The sequence below is a fragment of the Mesoplodon mirus genome, assembly GCF_964341445.2.
Source record: "Mesoplodon mirus genome assembly, chromosome: 3".
NCBI classification, from domain to species: Eukaryota; Metazoa; Chordata; class Mammalia; order Artiodactyla; family Ziphiidae; genus Mesoplodon; species Mesoplodon mirus.
Window position 1 is genome coordinate 85705050 of NC_138978.1, and position 13593 is coordinate 85718642.

A 13593-nucleotide genomic window follows, 5' to 3' on the forward strand; every position below is an offset into this window, starting at 1 on the left:
CATATAAAGGAGAGCCCAAATCATGTACACAATTAGTACTTATTAATGTGCCTTCCTCAGGTTAAAAAAAAAATCCCCTAATAACCATTTATAGCCATTCTGAGTCCTGACTCACTAAGGAGATCAAGCCTCAAGGTAACTAGGTACGATCTCCTCTCTCATTGACTTGACTTTTAGATTAGAAAGTCACCTGAGGATCATAATAGACTTAATACACTGTATTATATGAATATGTATTTAACGTCCTTTGTACACACACACATACACAATATATGAAAAGCAACTTTTATTTTCAAAGTACCACTGCACCTTTAATTCAGTTAGTGGTTGAAGCACTCCCAGTTCTGCACCCAGTTTTTGATAGGTGAAATAGGAGAACGGACACATTAATTGAAGTCCTATGTTCGAGATAAGAGCTAGTCGGTGGCTGACATTGCAGGAAAGGACCGGTTTCCTGCCTTATGGCCTAGGCACTTCCTTATAACTACATTTAAACCATCTATGCCTTGGTTTCCATCTCTTGGCTTATGCATTAAATGTGATACCTCTTCAGGGGCATACTAGACTAATAATAGAATGACATTAGAGTTATTTGTAGTTTCTATAACATAATTTCTCCCATGTGTCTGTGTCATTGACTTGCTATTTCTTCTGCCAAAATTATATTCCCTCCCCTCCCCACCACCCCATGGCAGTCCCCATCCTTCCAGTCTCATCTGAAAAACCAGATCTTTGTGAAATCCTCCCACTAACCAAATGCAAATGTGAGTTTTCCCTGTCCTGTGCCTCTCCTATACCTTGCATTAACCAGGTCAGCAATTTTCTTACCATGTTGTAATAGCACACTTATTGCTTGTCATCCCCCATTAGACTGGGAGCTCCTTGACGGGCTATTTCTATCTTCTCCTCCATGGTTCCTGACTTGTGGTTTTCTTGAATTCTGAGTCAGTGTCATAAAAGGTTGTTTTAGGGAAGGTGATGATTACATAATTTCACTCCTCTGTCTCTTCAAAGCCAAGGACAACAGTGAGAAGGTCTTTCCTTCAACAGCCAAGCCTTAGCCAACAACTCAGTCATTGGATGACAGCGTGATAGAGAAAAAGGTTTGAAGATGAAAGATTCTGTTAGCTCTGCCACTTAATTGGCTCGGGAAGGTCATTTAAGATTTTTGTGCCTCAGGTTTCCTCATGTCCTTGGGCAATAGTAATGCCTAGTTCACTGGGTTATTGTGAGAATCAATTGAGATATTTTATGGAAAAGTAGCTTGCAAACTGTAAAGCACTGCAAACATGAGAAGTAAAGAAAAGAGATGATAGAATTTGGTAGAAAGAACAGGTCGTTTGGCCTTAAATGAGGTTTTAAATCCAGACTCCACCACTAATTATTTGACTTCCACCACTTAACTCCTGTGAGCCTATTTCTTTACTTGTCAAGGGGAGGTAATAACACTTTGGCAACTTAGAGTAATGTTGTGAAGGTTAGACGGAATTCAGGCGGTGTTCCACTTGTGTTCTGTCTGTATACGTTCAACTGTTACCAGCCAGAGCTTTTGTACATTGTATATTCATACCCCTGCACCCTCTTTTCTGTGGCAGATTGTACCCCAGGGAGAGCAGGCCCTTTCTCTCAAGCCGGGAAGATGGACAGCAAGGGGAGGCTGCCGGAGAAGGTTACGGGTTTGCCTGGCCTTTGATCCCAGCCAGCCTGGGTGTGCCTTGGGACAGGGGTGAGGCAAAGCCTCAGTCTCATGTCCCAGCACATTCCTAGGGCAGCTGTTTCTGCTACAGCTTCTTTGACCATTTCTTTTTGAAATTCCATATTGAGGTTGAAGCATGCATACGAAAAAGGCACATAGCCTTAAGTGTACAGATCACATTTTATGAACTGAATATGCCCTTGTAACCAGACCATTCATTCTTGTTGCTGCCTGATGTTCCACTTTGTAAATATACCACATTTCATTTTTCCGTTCTAGTGCTAATGGGCATTTGGATAGCTTCCATTTTGGGGCTGTTGCAAAGAGTGCTGCTGTGAATGTTCTTGTTCCTGTCTTTTGATGAGTATATGTATTTCTCATGGGTATATAGTTAGCAGTGGGATTGCTGGGCAATAGAGTTTGCATATATTCAGTTTTGGTAGATATTAAAGCAAAAATTTCCCAACACAGTTATATGAATTCACACTCCCAGCAGCAGTGTTTAAGTGTTCTAATTGCTCCACATCCTCACATCCTTGGTATTACCTGTCTTTTTAATTTTAGGAGTTCTGGTGGATATTATAAGATTGTGTAGCATTTTGGAAATAGAACCATTCCCTCAGCCCCCAAACCTCAACTTTAACACATTCATTTTCAGGAATGTGCTGTGTACAAAAGCAGGGGATTGTATCAGATGCAAAGCTCCTGATACGGTGCTTGGTATATGGAGGGAAGATGACAAATGATAGCTGCTATCATCATCATCATCATCATCATCATTACTCAATGCGTTCTCTGTTCCAAAGGGGAGAGAATAGGGCATGGTAGATACGAAGGTGAATAAGACATAGTCTCTACCCAGGAGGAGCTCAAGAGCTAGTTGAAGAGACTAACACTGGAAATAGATTCTTTTTAGACAGTATGATAGGAGCCTGAGAAAGAGGTAGTGCTTGAACTGGGACTTGAAGAATACATCAAAGTTCAACAGAAAGAAAAAAAAGGAAATGGGCTGGAGGAAACGGCAGGGGCCCAAAACCCTTGTTGGGGAGTGGCAGCGTGGACTGTGTGCTGGAAGAGAAAAGCCATCTGAGGCTGGAGTCGTTGCGTGCTGGTGTTGGTTGTTCGGGTGTTATCGCCCTTTAAGGGATGTGCTGGGCCGAGCTGGTGACCATTCAGGGTCAGTGTGACATTACAGTACTCTACTGCTGTGTCCTCTGCCCCCCACCTTTTTTACCTTTTCTTCCTCCTCTAGGAAAGTAATCAGCCTCCTCTTCTCTCCCCTGGGATCAAAACCTGTCCCAGGTACAATGTGCTTGAAAACTACCATTGACACTATGGCAGCTGCAAAATGTCACTGGTTACAAGAATCCCACAGATTCTTTGCTGTGTGGTCCTTTAACTTTTTACGTTGAGGACTGGCTTAGAGTTTTTATTCTTGCTTGGGTCCAGGTTGCTTTTGGTGGCAATTAAGTTTAATAAAATGCTCTTCTGCCCAATACAATATATAGACCGTGAATAAATGGTCTTGAGGAATTTTGATGTTGATGATGATGATGGTGATAAAGGTGATGATCAAGAACCTGTACAGTGTTTCATTGATTGAGCATCAGCTGTGTTTCAGGCATTGACTGTATAGCAATAAGGAAAATGGACATGATCCCTGTCCCCATGGAACTTATAATCTTGTGGGGGATCAGACAAGTGAACAGTTGGTTCTGCCAGTGTGATAAGGGCTGTGATGGATAGAGGTACAGAGTCCTGTGGGAGCACATCAGAGAAGCACCTCACCCAGACTAGGGATCAGGGAGGGCTTCCTGGGAAAGGCAACAGAAACCTGATAGCCTCATGCAGGGATGAGGAGGAAGTATTCCAGGTAGAGTAAACGATGCATAGGAGGAGCAGGACACAAGGGAGAATGGCTGGTTGGAGAAACTGGAAGAAGAAACTAGAAAAAGAAAGTATTTTCTCATTTAATGTTTTCACTTGCATCTGTGTCATAATGTCTTTTGTTTACCTGTTTTCTAGGAATGTTTACCCTTGCGGAAGTTGCTTCACTTAATGACATTCAACCAACTTACCGAATCCTGAAACCATGGTGGGACGTGTTTATGGATTACCTGGCTGTCGTTATGTTGATGGTAGCCATCTTTGCAGGAACCATGCAACTTACCAAAGATCAGGTGGTCTGCTTGCCAGTACTGCCATCTCCTGTAAATTCAAAGGCACACACACCGCCAGGAAGTGCCGACGTTACCACCAACATCCCGAAGATGGAGTCAGCCACAGACCAAGACCAAGATGGGCTGATGACAAATGAGATTTCCTTTGGCGCATCTGCTGTGACACCTGACATACCTCTCAGAGCCACATATCCTCACACAGATTCCACGGTTCCAAATCAGGAGGCAAAGAAAGAGAAGAAAGACCCAACAGGCCGAAAAACAAACTTGGATTTTCAGCAATATGTATTTATTAATCAGATGTGTTACCATCTGGCCCTTCCATGGTATTCTAAGTACTTTCCGTACCTTGCTCTTATACATACTATTATTCTCATGGTCAGTAGCAACTTTTGGTTCAAATATCCCAAAACATGCTCAAAAGTAGAACATTTCGTTTCAATATTAGGAAAGTGCTTTGAATCTCCTTGGACTACTAAAGCGTTGTCTGAGACAGCATGCGAAGACTCGGAGGAAAACAAGCAGAGAATAACAGGTGCCCAGACTCTACCAAAGCACGTATCTACCAGCAGTGATGAAGGGAGCCCCAGCGCCAGCACCCCAATGATCAGCAAAACTGGCTTCAAATTTTCAGCTGAAAAGCCTGTGATTGAAGTCCCCAGCATGACCATCCTGGACAAAAAGGACGGGGAACAGGCCAAAGCCCTGTTTGAGAAAGTGAGGAAGTTCCGTGCTCATGTGGAAGATAGTGACTTGATCTATAAACTCTATGTGGTCCAAACCGTTATCAAAACAGCCAAGTTCATTTTTATTCTCTGCTACACTGCAAACTTTGTCAATGCGATCAGCTTTGAACACGTCTGCAAGCCCAAAGTCGAGCACCTGACTGGTTACGAGGTGTTTGAGTGCACCCACAACATGGCATACATGCTGAAAAAGTTGCTCATCAGTTACATATCCATTATTTGTGTTTATGGTTTTATCTGCCTCTACACTCTCTTCTGGTTATTCAGGATACCTTTGAAGGAATATTCTTTTGAAAAAGTCAGAGAAGAGAGCAGTTTCAGTGACATTCCAGATGTCAAAAATGATTTTGCGTTCCTTCTACACATGGTAGACCAGTACGACCAGCTGTATTCCAAGCGTTTCGGGGTGTTCTTGTCAGAAGTCAGTGAAAATAAACTGAGGGAAATTAGTTTGAACCACGAGTGGACATTTGAAAAACTGAGGCAGCACGTGTCACGCAACGCCCAGGACAAGCAGGAGCTCCATCTGTTTATGCTCTCAGGTGTGCCCGATGCTGTCTTCGACCTCACAGACCTGGATGTGCTAAAACTCGAGCTGATTCCAGAAGCTAAAATTCCTGCTAAGATTTCTCAGATGACTAATCTCCAAGAGCTTCACCTCTGCCACTGCCCTGCAAAAGTGGAACAGACTGCTTTTAGCTTTCTCCGTGACCACTTGAGATGCCTTCACGTGAAGTTCACTGACGTGGCAGAAATACCCGCCTGGGTGTATCTGCTCAAAAACCTTCGCGAGCTGTACTTGATAGGCAACTTGAATTCTGAAAACAATAAGATGATAGGACTTGAATCTCTCCGGGAGTTGCGGCACCTTAAGATTCTCCACGTGAAGAGCAATCTGACCAAAGTCCCCTCCAACATTACAGATGTGGCTCCACATCTCACCAGGTTAGTCGTTCATAATGACGGCACCAAACTCTTGGTACTGAACAGCCTTAAGAAGATGATGAATGTCGCCGAGCTCGAACTCCAGAACTGTGAGCTAGAGAGAATTCCACATGCTATTTTCAGCCTCTCTAATTTGCAGGAACTAGACTTAAAGTCGAATAACATACGCACAATTGAAGAAATCATCAGTTTCCAGCATTTAAAGCGACTGACTTGTTTAAAATTATGGCATAATAAAATCGTTACCATTCCACCCTCCATCACCCACGTCAAAAACTTGGAGTCACTTTATTTCTCTAACAACAAGCTCGAATCCCTACCTGTGGCAGTGTTTAGTTTACAGAAACTCAGATGCTTAGATGTAAGCTACAACAACATTTCCATGATCCCAATAGAAATAGGATTACTTCAGAACCTGCAGCATTTGCATATCACGGGGAACAAAGTGGACGTTCTACCAAAACAGTTGTTTAAATGCATTAAGTTGAGGACTTTGAATCTGGGGCAGAACTGCATCACCTCCCTCCCAGAGAAGATCGGTCAGCTCACCCAGCTCACCCAGCTGGAGCTGAAAGGGAACTGCTTGGACCGCCTCCCAGCCCAGCTGGGCCAGTGTCGCCTGCTCAAGAAAAGCGGGCTTGTTGTGGAAGATCACCTTTTTGACACCCTGCCGCTCGAAGTCAAAGAAGCATTGAATCAAGACATAAATATTCCCTTTGCAAATGGGATTTAAACTGAGGTCATTTGTGCACATCCGTGTGCAGGAACAACTTCCTAGATTGCAAGTGCTCATGTACCAGTTATTGCAAGATAATGCATTTTAGGAGTAGATACACCTTTAAAAATACAACAGAGAGGATGCATAGAAGGCTGATAGAAGACATAACTGAATGTTCAACGTTTGTAGTGTGTTAAGTCATTCACCTCCAAATCTTTTTTTTTCTTTTGGGGAAAGGGAAGGAAAAATTATAATCACTAATCTTGGTTTCTTTTTAAATTGTTTGTAACTTGGATGCTGCCGCTACTGAATGTTTACAAATTGCTTGCCTGCTAAAGTAAATGATTAAATTGACATTTTCTTACTATACCACCTTTTTTTGAGGTGTCTTGATTTACTTTGCTTAATTGGTGCAATAGTGCTTTAACTCAGACCTCTGAAGGCACATCAGGTCCAATCTTGTAAATTTAGATTTGCTGAAATACTGATTTCTTTTGTGTTTTAATTTCAAGCACCTCAAATAAGCACTTCTTATAATATTTAACTGGTGCTACGCTTCTGAGAATCCCATTTTATAGATTTTACACTCTTAAAGGCCTGGAATGCAGTAAAAGTGTGTAGATCGTTGAGGGAGTTTTGTTTGTTTGTTTGTTTGTTTTCTAAGAATAAATAAGAAAAAATAAAAGAATGCTCTCCTTACTCATAGCTGTTTTTCCATAGTCTGGAGTTCTGGTTATATGATACATTTTTCTATCACTACTATAGAGCTGCCAATAAATAGAAAATGTTATTTTAAAATTAATTACAGGCAAAATAAAAATTTTAATGGCTTGATGACTAACATCCTTCCAGTATATCACCATTTGGAAGAGAACACAAATTCAAAGCAAGTATCATTAAATTACTTGCCCTTTCCACTGTTGTGGGGGAAAAAATAGAGGAGTTGTAGTTCATTGAGTTGGAAAACTGACTATATCTCTATTCATTTTAGTGACAGGCTGTACTTCCTGTGTTTGTCTGCAGCTAGGAGGAGTCATGTCCGGGGAAATGCTGGCAGAATATACTTTTTGGATGATAGTTTTTCCTTCGTTATCTAACTTACAAAGTGGCTAAACCCACCTCAGAAAATCAAAATATTCCCTGCCACCTGTGTGGGTATTGGTTGACAGGTATTTCATAGGCCATTCTATAGGAGTGTTTTTTCAAGAGAAGAGAACTGTCTGGCACTCTGGGTAACAAAGTAGTGTCCTCTCCATATAAGACTGGACTCATTTAGTGAAACAGTGGATAGTCTCTTGTCACACCTTAGCATGGCTTGAAGGATTTTGCAGAGAATGTGAAAGGATGGACTCAACATTCTTGCTTTTCTTCCCCAAAATTGATCTCGGGCTACTGGCCTGTTGGAAGCGGTGGTGATCTTTGCTTGCCATAGAGCTTCTAAGTACCTCGAGAAGTAGTATCGCTAATAGGAAAGGCTGCAGCCACTGTGGCTGAGTTAGCAGCTGACCCCAGCCCCAGCATCCTGGCCACTCCCTCTCCTCCTAAAAGACTTGAGGTAGAAGACTAGCTTATAAAAGCCCAAGTTTAGAAAATCAGAGGACAGTGGCGGATTTTTGGTGTAAGCACGTTCTCTCCGAGGTACACATCTTCCATTTCTCTCAGCATTCACTGATATATTCGCTGGTATTGATTATGTACCTACTTTGTGCCTTGCAAGTTCAAGGAACTGGGGATTAACTGTTGGAATAAGTCACAGCCCCTGGCTACATGGAGGTTTATAACAAAGTGTGGGAGACCATATCAATTAGGCAAATAATACAAATGATTGATTACAGTTGTAATACAGAAGGTATACAGAATCTGTGCATGAATAACGGCTGGGAGGGGGCACATTTGGTTAAAGAGGAGCTTCGGGGAAGCTTTGCACTTAGAAACTCTGCCTGTAAACACTCCTGGACATTTCCTTACCACCAGCCACGTAGGGCACTGTTCTCCCTGCGTGGTAATGCCACCACCAGAAATTGGTACAGTGTCTTTAGAAGGATGCCACACTGTCTTGCTTGTAAGATAAACAGGCCAGATCTTACGATCCTTGCTTTATGGACTGGGAAACTTGCCTTCCTCTCTTAAGACAAGTGCCTGTTGTTTTTGAAGGGCACAAGTGGCAGCCTACCCACAACTCACCTTGCTTGTCAGAGGAGAGGCCTGTAGGAGCCAGTCTGACCTTCCCACAGCCTGATCACTGGCAGCTGCCGTTAGGCACCTGTTTCCTCATCAGTACTTGGGGTTCAGTCACTTAGAGCTAGCTGATTGGTATTACATGCCTTCAGATAATATCAAGGGGTATCTTTGCTCTTACCCAAACTTCTATTGATTTTATTAGCCCTTAATGATTTCCTTGAACTCTGAAGAGTTCACGGTCAGTTGATTTAAATGCCGCATTCCTTGCCACTGTTTGCAAATAGCCATATTTTAAAAGAGGCTTCCTAAGAAATGCTGATTCATCTAGCAGACTTTAAATATACTGGGTCTTGGAGTCTCAATAAAACAGCAGATGAGATTATGGGCCCAAATATACTGTCAACCCATATGTCTTCACAAATTTATGTTGGCACCGCACGCTCTAGACATGGGGGAAACAAGTTAAAATGGACAAGTTTGGCTTACTAGTATTTTCATATCTTTTTCTAAAGTCCCTGGAGCACCATTTGAAGAAAATTATTTTAAAGTATCTTTAAATGTTTCATGTCTATGTGAATTCCACAGAGTCTTAGAGAATCTGGCTTGTTTTCAGCTGTTTGCCTTTTTTTCACCAACATTCAGTTGGCTCTGCAGAGAGGATTGGCTTTTTCAGGGGTTCAGAAAGATGAACTGAGATTGTTACTGGGACCCCATTTTAGTAGTGGAGATTTAGCATTTAGTAGTGGGTAGAAAGACATCATTCTCTAAGTCCTGGACAACAGTCCTCCTGATCGTTTGACATTTTTCATATGCAAAGGAAAAGGTGTTATATTTTATTAATATTATCGCTAGTACTGTCTGACTGCCTCCCCTGGACTCAACTTCAGCCAGCAACTATACTCAAAGTTGCTGATGGAGCAAACTCCAAAGTGCCCTTGAGACCAACGCCCATTGGTTGTTTCCTTTCACCTGCTGAAGTGAAGCCAGAGGGCTTTCCTCTCGCTGAGACCTCTGGCAGCACTTGAGTCAGTAATTCATTCCAATAAAATGGTCCCTTTATCATCCCTAAACAAAGGCAGTACTAACAAAAAGCCCCTTTCATGAAAAGAAGGGGAAAAAAAAGCCTGGAAAACAGTTTTCAAATGTCCTCTAACTGGTGACTGTGACACAAAGCAGTGGCCCCGTCTGGCCCTGGCCAGCTGTGGCTCTTCTGGGACAAGTGTACCAGGTATTCAGAGTGGTGTCTGCTGCAGGGGAGGGGGCAGAAAACCAGCAGGCCACAAGCCCTCGCCCCTGGGGAGAAGGTCATGCCCATGCCACCAACATCAGGGGAATAAGCCCCTTAATTCACAAGTCTTACAACTCCAAAGAAGAATAGCTGTGCTGTCTTCCTCCTTCTGCCTCTGGAAATACAATGTATAAATTGCCCCTAGTAAGCCACAACTTGCTCGTGGAAATGAGTAAGATGTTTTTACTTGGATCTCTGACTCATGACCCAGCACCCTCCCACTGCTGCAGGACCCCTTTGCTAGTAACTGCCCCTGTCCTGCTTGCTGTCTCTGTAATCAGCTCTTTGTTTGCTCCCAAGATTTGTGAGTATCTGGATTTGAATGCTGCCTCAGCCTCAGCTGTACGACCATAGCAAGCGACTTAACCTCTCTAAGCCTCAGTTTCTTTATCAGTAAACGGGAATAATAATAATGCCTACCAAAGGCATTTTTTGTGAAGATTGAATGATTTAAGGGACTGTTCCTGGCAGAGAGTAAGTACTCAGTAACATTCTGCTGTCATTAGTTTTATCCCCAACTGTGACGGAGACTGTTAGCCTTCCCTAATATGCATTCTCTCCTTCCGTGGTCATGGAATTTTCAGTGGACACCTGTGAACATAGAATAAAATGTATATAAAATAAAATATTTCCCAACCTTACTTGAAGCTAGATGTGGCCAAGTGACTAAATTCTAGCCAAAAAAGTGGAACAAGGGCCTCCCTGGTGGCTCAGTGGTTGAGAGTCCACCTGCTGATGCAGGGGACACGGGTTCGTGGCCCAGTCTGGGAGGATCCCACATGCCGCGGAGCAGCTGGGCCCGTGAGCCATGGCCGCTGAACCTGCGCATCCGGAGCCTGTGCTCCGCAACGGGAGAGTCCACAACAGTGAGAAGCCCGCATGACGCAAAAAAAAAAAAAAAAAAAGTGGAACAAGGAACGTGCAGTTTCTCGATCAGGCCCTTAAGGAGAAGGGCATGCCCTTCCCTTCCCCAAGCCTGCTGGTTAAACTGCAGATATAGAAACGAGTGCAATGAAGACTGTACAGACCAGGACAACAAACCCGGCGTGGCCTAGCAAAAGGGCAGAAGAAGCCTGGGCCCTGCAACTTCAAGGAGCAGGGCTACATAAAGAGGGAAAAAAATCTGTCTTGTCTAAGCCTCTGTGGATAGAGGGCTCTGACACATGCCGCATGACCTAAAGACCTATTGAATCAAAATGTGTATGTTAACAAGATGATATCCAGGTGATTTACAGGCATGTAAAAATTTGAGAAGCGTTATCCGAAATAACACACCTATCGAGAACGAGTCAGCTGGCCATCATCAGGACCTGGGAAGAGGATAGTGCTGGTGACCAATGTTTCTACCACTGTTGGATTCTGCCTCTCCCATCAGCCTCTTGCTAGACCCTAGTTGGGGAGGAGTTGAGGTTTTGCTAGTGCTTCTGGTTTATACCAACTTCCATGCCCCCCAGTTGCTCTTGCTGGCAACCATACCATTTGTTCACCATAGCAACCACAGGAAAGAAGGGTGATAGTCTACTGCTTATGATTATAATTAATTATATATCATTCTCCCAGGGGTCTGAGGTTTTGAAGGTCCTACAGCTACTCTACTCTAATGACATAGGCACTCGTGCTTAGCCCATGGACACCCTTCACAAGCTCAGGTAGCTAATCAAACCCGTTTCATTTTTTAACCTTCAGGCTGGGTCTGGGTTAGCTGCTTGAAGCTCACTCAACCATGGGATAACATGCTCAGAGCCTTTTCCGAATGTCCCTGGGAAACTGCCAAATAGCCTACCATGAAAATTGGCTAGAGTAGTTTCAGGGGAAGACCTGCCCAAAGGAATCACCCAGGTGTTAAGCCAAACTGTGTAGATACTGTAAAGAAATATATTTTTCACTTTGCCACTGGAAAACTATAAATAGTAGCCACATAATTCAGTACTTTGAAATGAAATGCTGCCTGAATAGAAATCTCTTTAAGATATATCTCGAAGGGTTTAACTCAGATCTTTCCTGCAACTTGGGCCTGCTGGCTCTTTATCTGGCTTTGGTTGTGGTGGAAACAACTGGTCACCAGCCAGATGATAACCCTCTGTCTTCTTGAAGATGGTGATTAAATCACTCATCTCCTCTTCCTCAGGATGTTGTGAAGATTATGTCACCGCTGTGCCTAGAGCTCCCTAGAGATGAACGGTGCCTAAATACAGTTTGCTATTAATTTATCATTACGGTTGGCAGGAAAAGTTGAAGATAGCATTTTCATCTCTGCCTAAGAAGTAGCAGAGGCATAATCAGGCCTACACCTTCCTCACATCAATTCTAAGTAACTGCTGTTCTTTAGGAGATTATGTGTTTCAAGTTTCCATTTCTGAAGGTGGAAGAAGACATTAGGAAGTGGATTGGATTCAATGCTAGATGAACACAACTTACTCTGACTTACTTGTCACAGCAGACCTGGGAGGTATGAATTATCCCCATTTTAGAGATGAAGAAGCTGTGAAGTTAGGCAGTCTGCCCACGGTCACCTAGCTAGCAGGTGACAGGAACACTGTTAAGTCAGACAGTGTGCATATCTGATCTCATTTAATCCTCACAAGACTGCTGAGAGAAAGGCATTATCCCCATTTAAGAGATCAAGAAACTGAGTCAGAGAGGCTAACTTATCTCTGCTTCCACCTCATAAGTAGCAGAAACTAGTCACAAAACTCAGGCAGGCCTAAAACCAGAGCTCTGTTCTTCCACCAAACTACACAGCAGATGTCTGGAGCTCTGTCAGCAATTCCAAAAGAGGTTTTGAAATTTGTGTTGAGATTCAGTTACATAAATCTCCCCCAAGCTAGGATTTTCCTCCGCTCTTTAGTATTAGGGAAATTTTTTTTTTTTTTTTTTTTTTTTTTTTTTTGCGGTACGCGGGCCTCTCACTGCTGTGGCCTCTCCCGTTGTGGAGCACAGGCTCCGGACGCGCAGGCTCAGCAGCCATGGGTCACAGGCCTAGTTGCTCTGTGGCATGTGGAATCTTCCCGGACCGGGGCACGAACCCGCGTCCCCTGCATCAGCAGGCGGACTCTCAACCGCTATGCCACCAGGGAAGCCCAGGGAAAAGTTTTTGATGTGTCTCAGCATCTGCCCTTAGCGTTACGACTTGTTTCCTCTGTTAGGCTGCCTGACAGTCGTGAAAGGGCAGTCCACCCAAGGTAATGGAATTATTTTCCATCACTAAATGTTCAAGGCATGACCGTCTTTACTCGTGGTCATTTACTCAGAAATGAGAAACTCTGTCTCAGCTATGTGATGCATAGTAAATGTGGTAGACAGTGACATTCAGCAGGTTCAGAGAGGTGGGTGCACAAAAACACGGTAACAGTTGCCGGATCCTCTGGGCAGATGTGACTTTCCAGCCTGGCATTTCAGACACAGATTCTCAAGCTGTTATCTACCCAGGCGGCACCTGGTGCCTGCATCATCCTGACCTTTATTTTTACTGGATCTCTTCTTCTGTTGACGGTCACTGTACTCCACCATCTGGACTAGGACAAGAATCAGATTTTTGTGGTCCGTGGAGAGAAAGAACCCAGTTTTACATGGAAGAAACTGATTAGAAGAAAGAAAAAGTGAAGATAGTTAAGGAAACTAATAACACCCCCCCGCCCCACTGCTGGTACCCCTGAATCCACACACACACCCCACCAAATTTGTATTTTGATTTTTTTTTTTGGCCTTCCTTCCTTCCTTCCTTATCCATTTAAATTTGTTCTAATATCTTACCTAAAGTGAGCTCAGTTTGGCGGAGAAAATTTTCACCAAAACATGACCTGCCATTTGAAAAACACTTATGTGAGTTTTATATCTTT

General features: G+C 43.3%; 1 protein-coding gene across 6 annotated transcripts in view; it reads left to right on the forward strand.

Moving 5' to 3' along the window:
* The window catches only part of LRRC8D (leucine rich repeat containing 8 VRAC subunit D), a 112070-nt gene extending 105086 nt beyond the window's left edge, over positions 1-6984 (forward strand). For all 6 annotated transcript variants that reach the window (XM_082615689.1, XM_082615686.1, XM_082615685.1 and 3 more), the window contains one exon: positions 3722-6984. In XM_082615689.1, the coding sequence (XP_082471815.1) occupies positions 3724-6300 (2577 nt within the window). In that variant the 5' untranslated portion in view covers positions 3722-3723 and the 3' untranslated portion in view covers positions 6301-6984. The remainder of the gene's footprint in view (positions 1-3721) is intronic.
* Positions 6985-13593: the final 6609 nt, after the last annotated feature.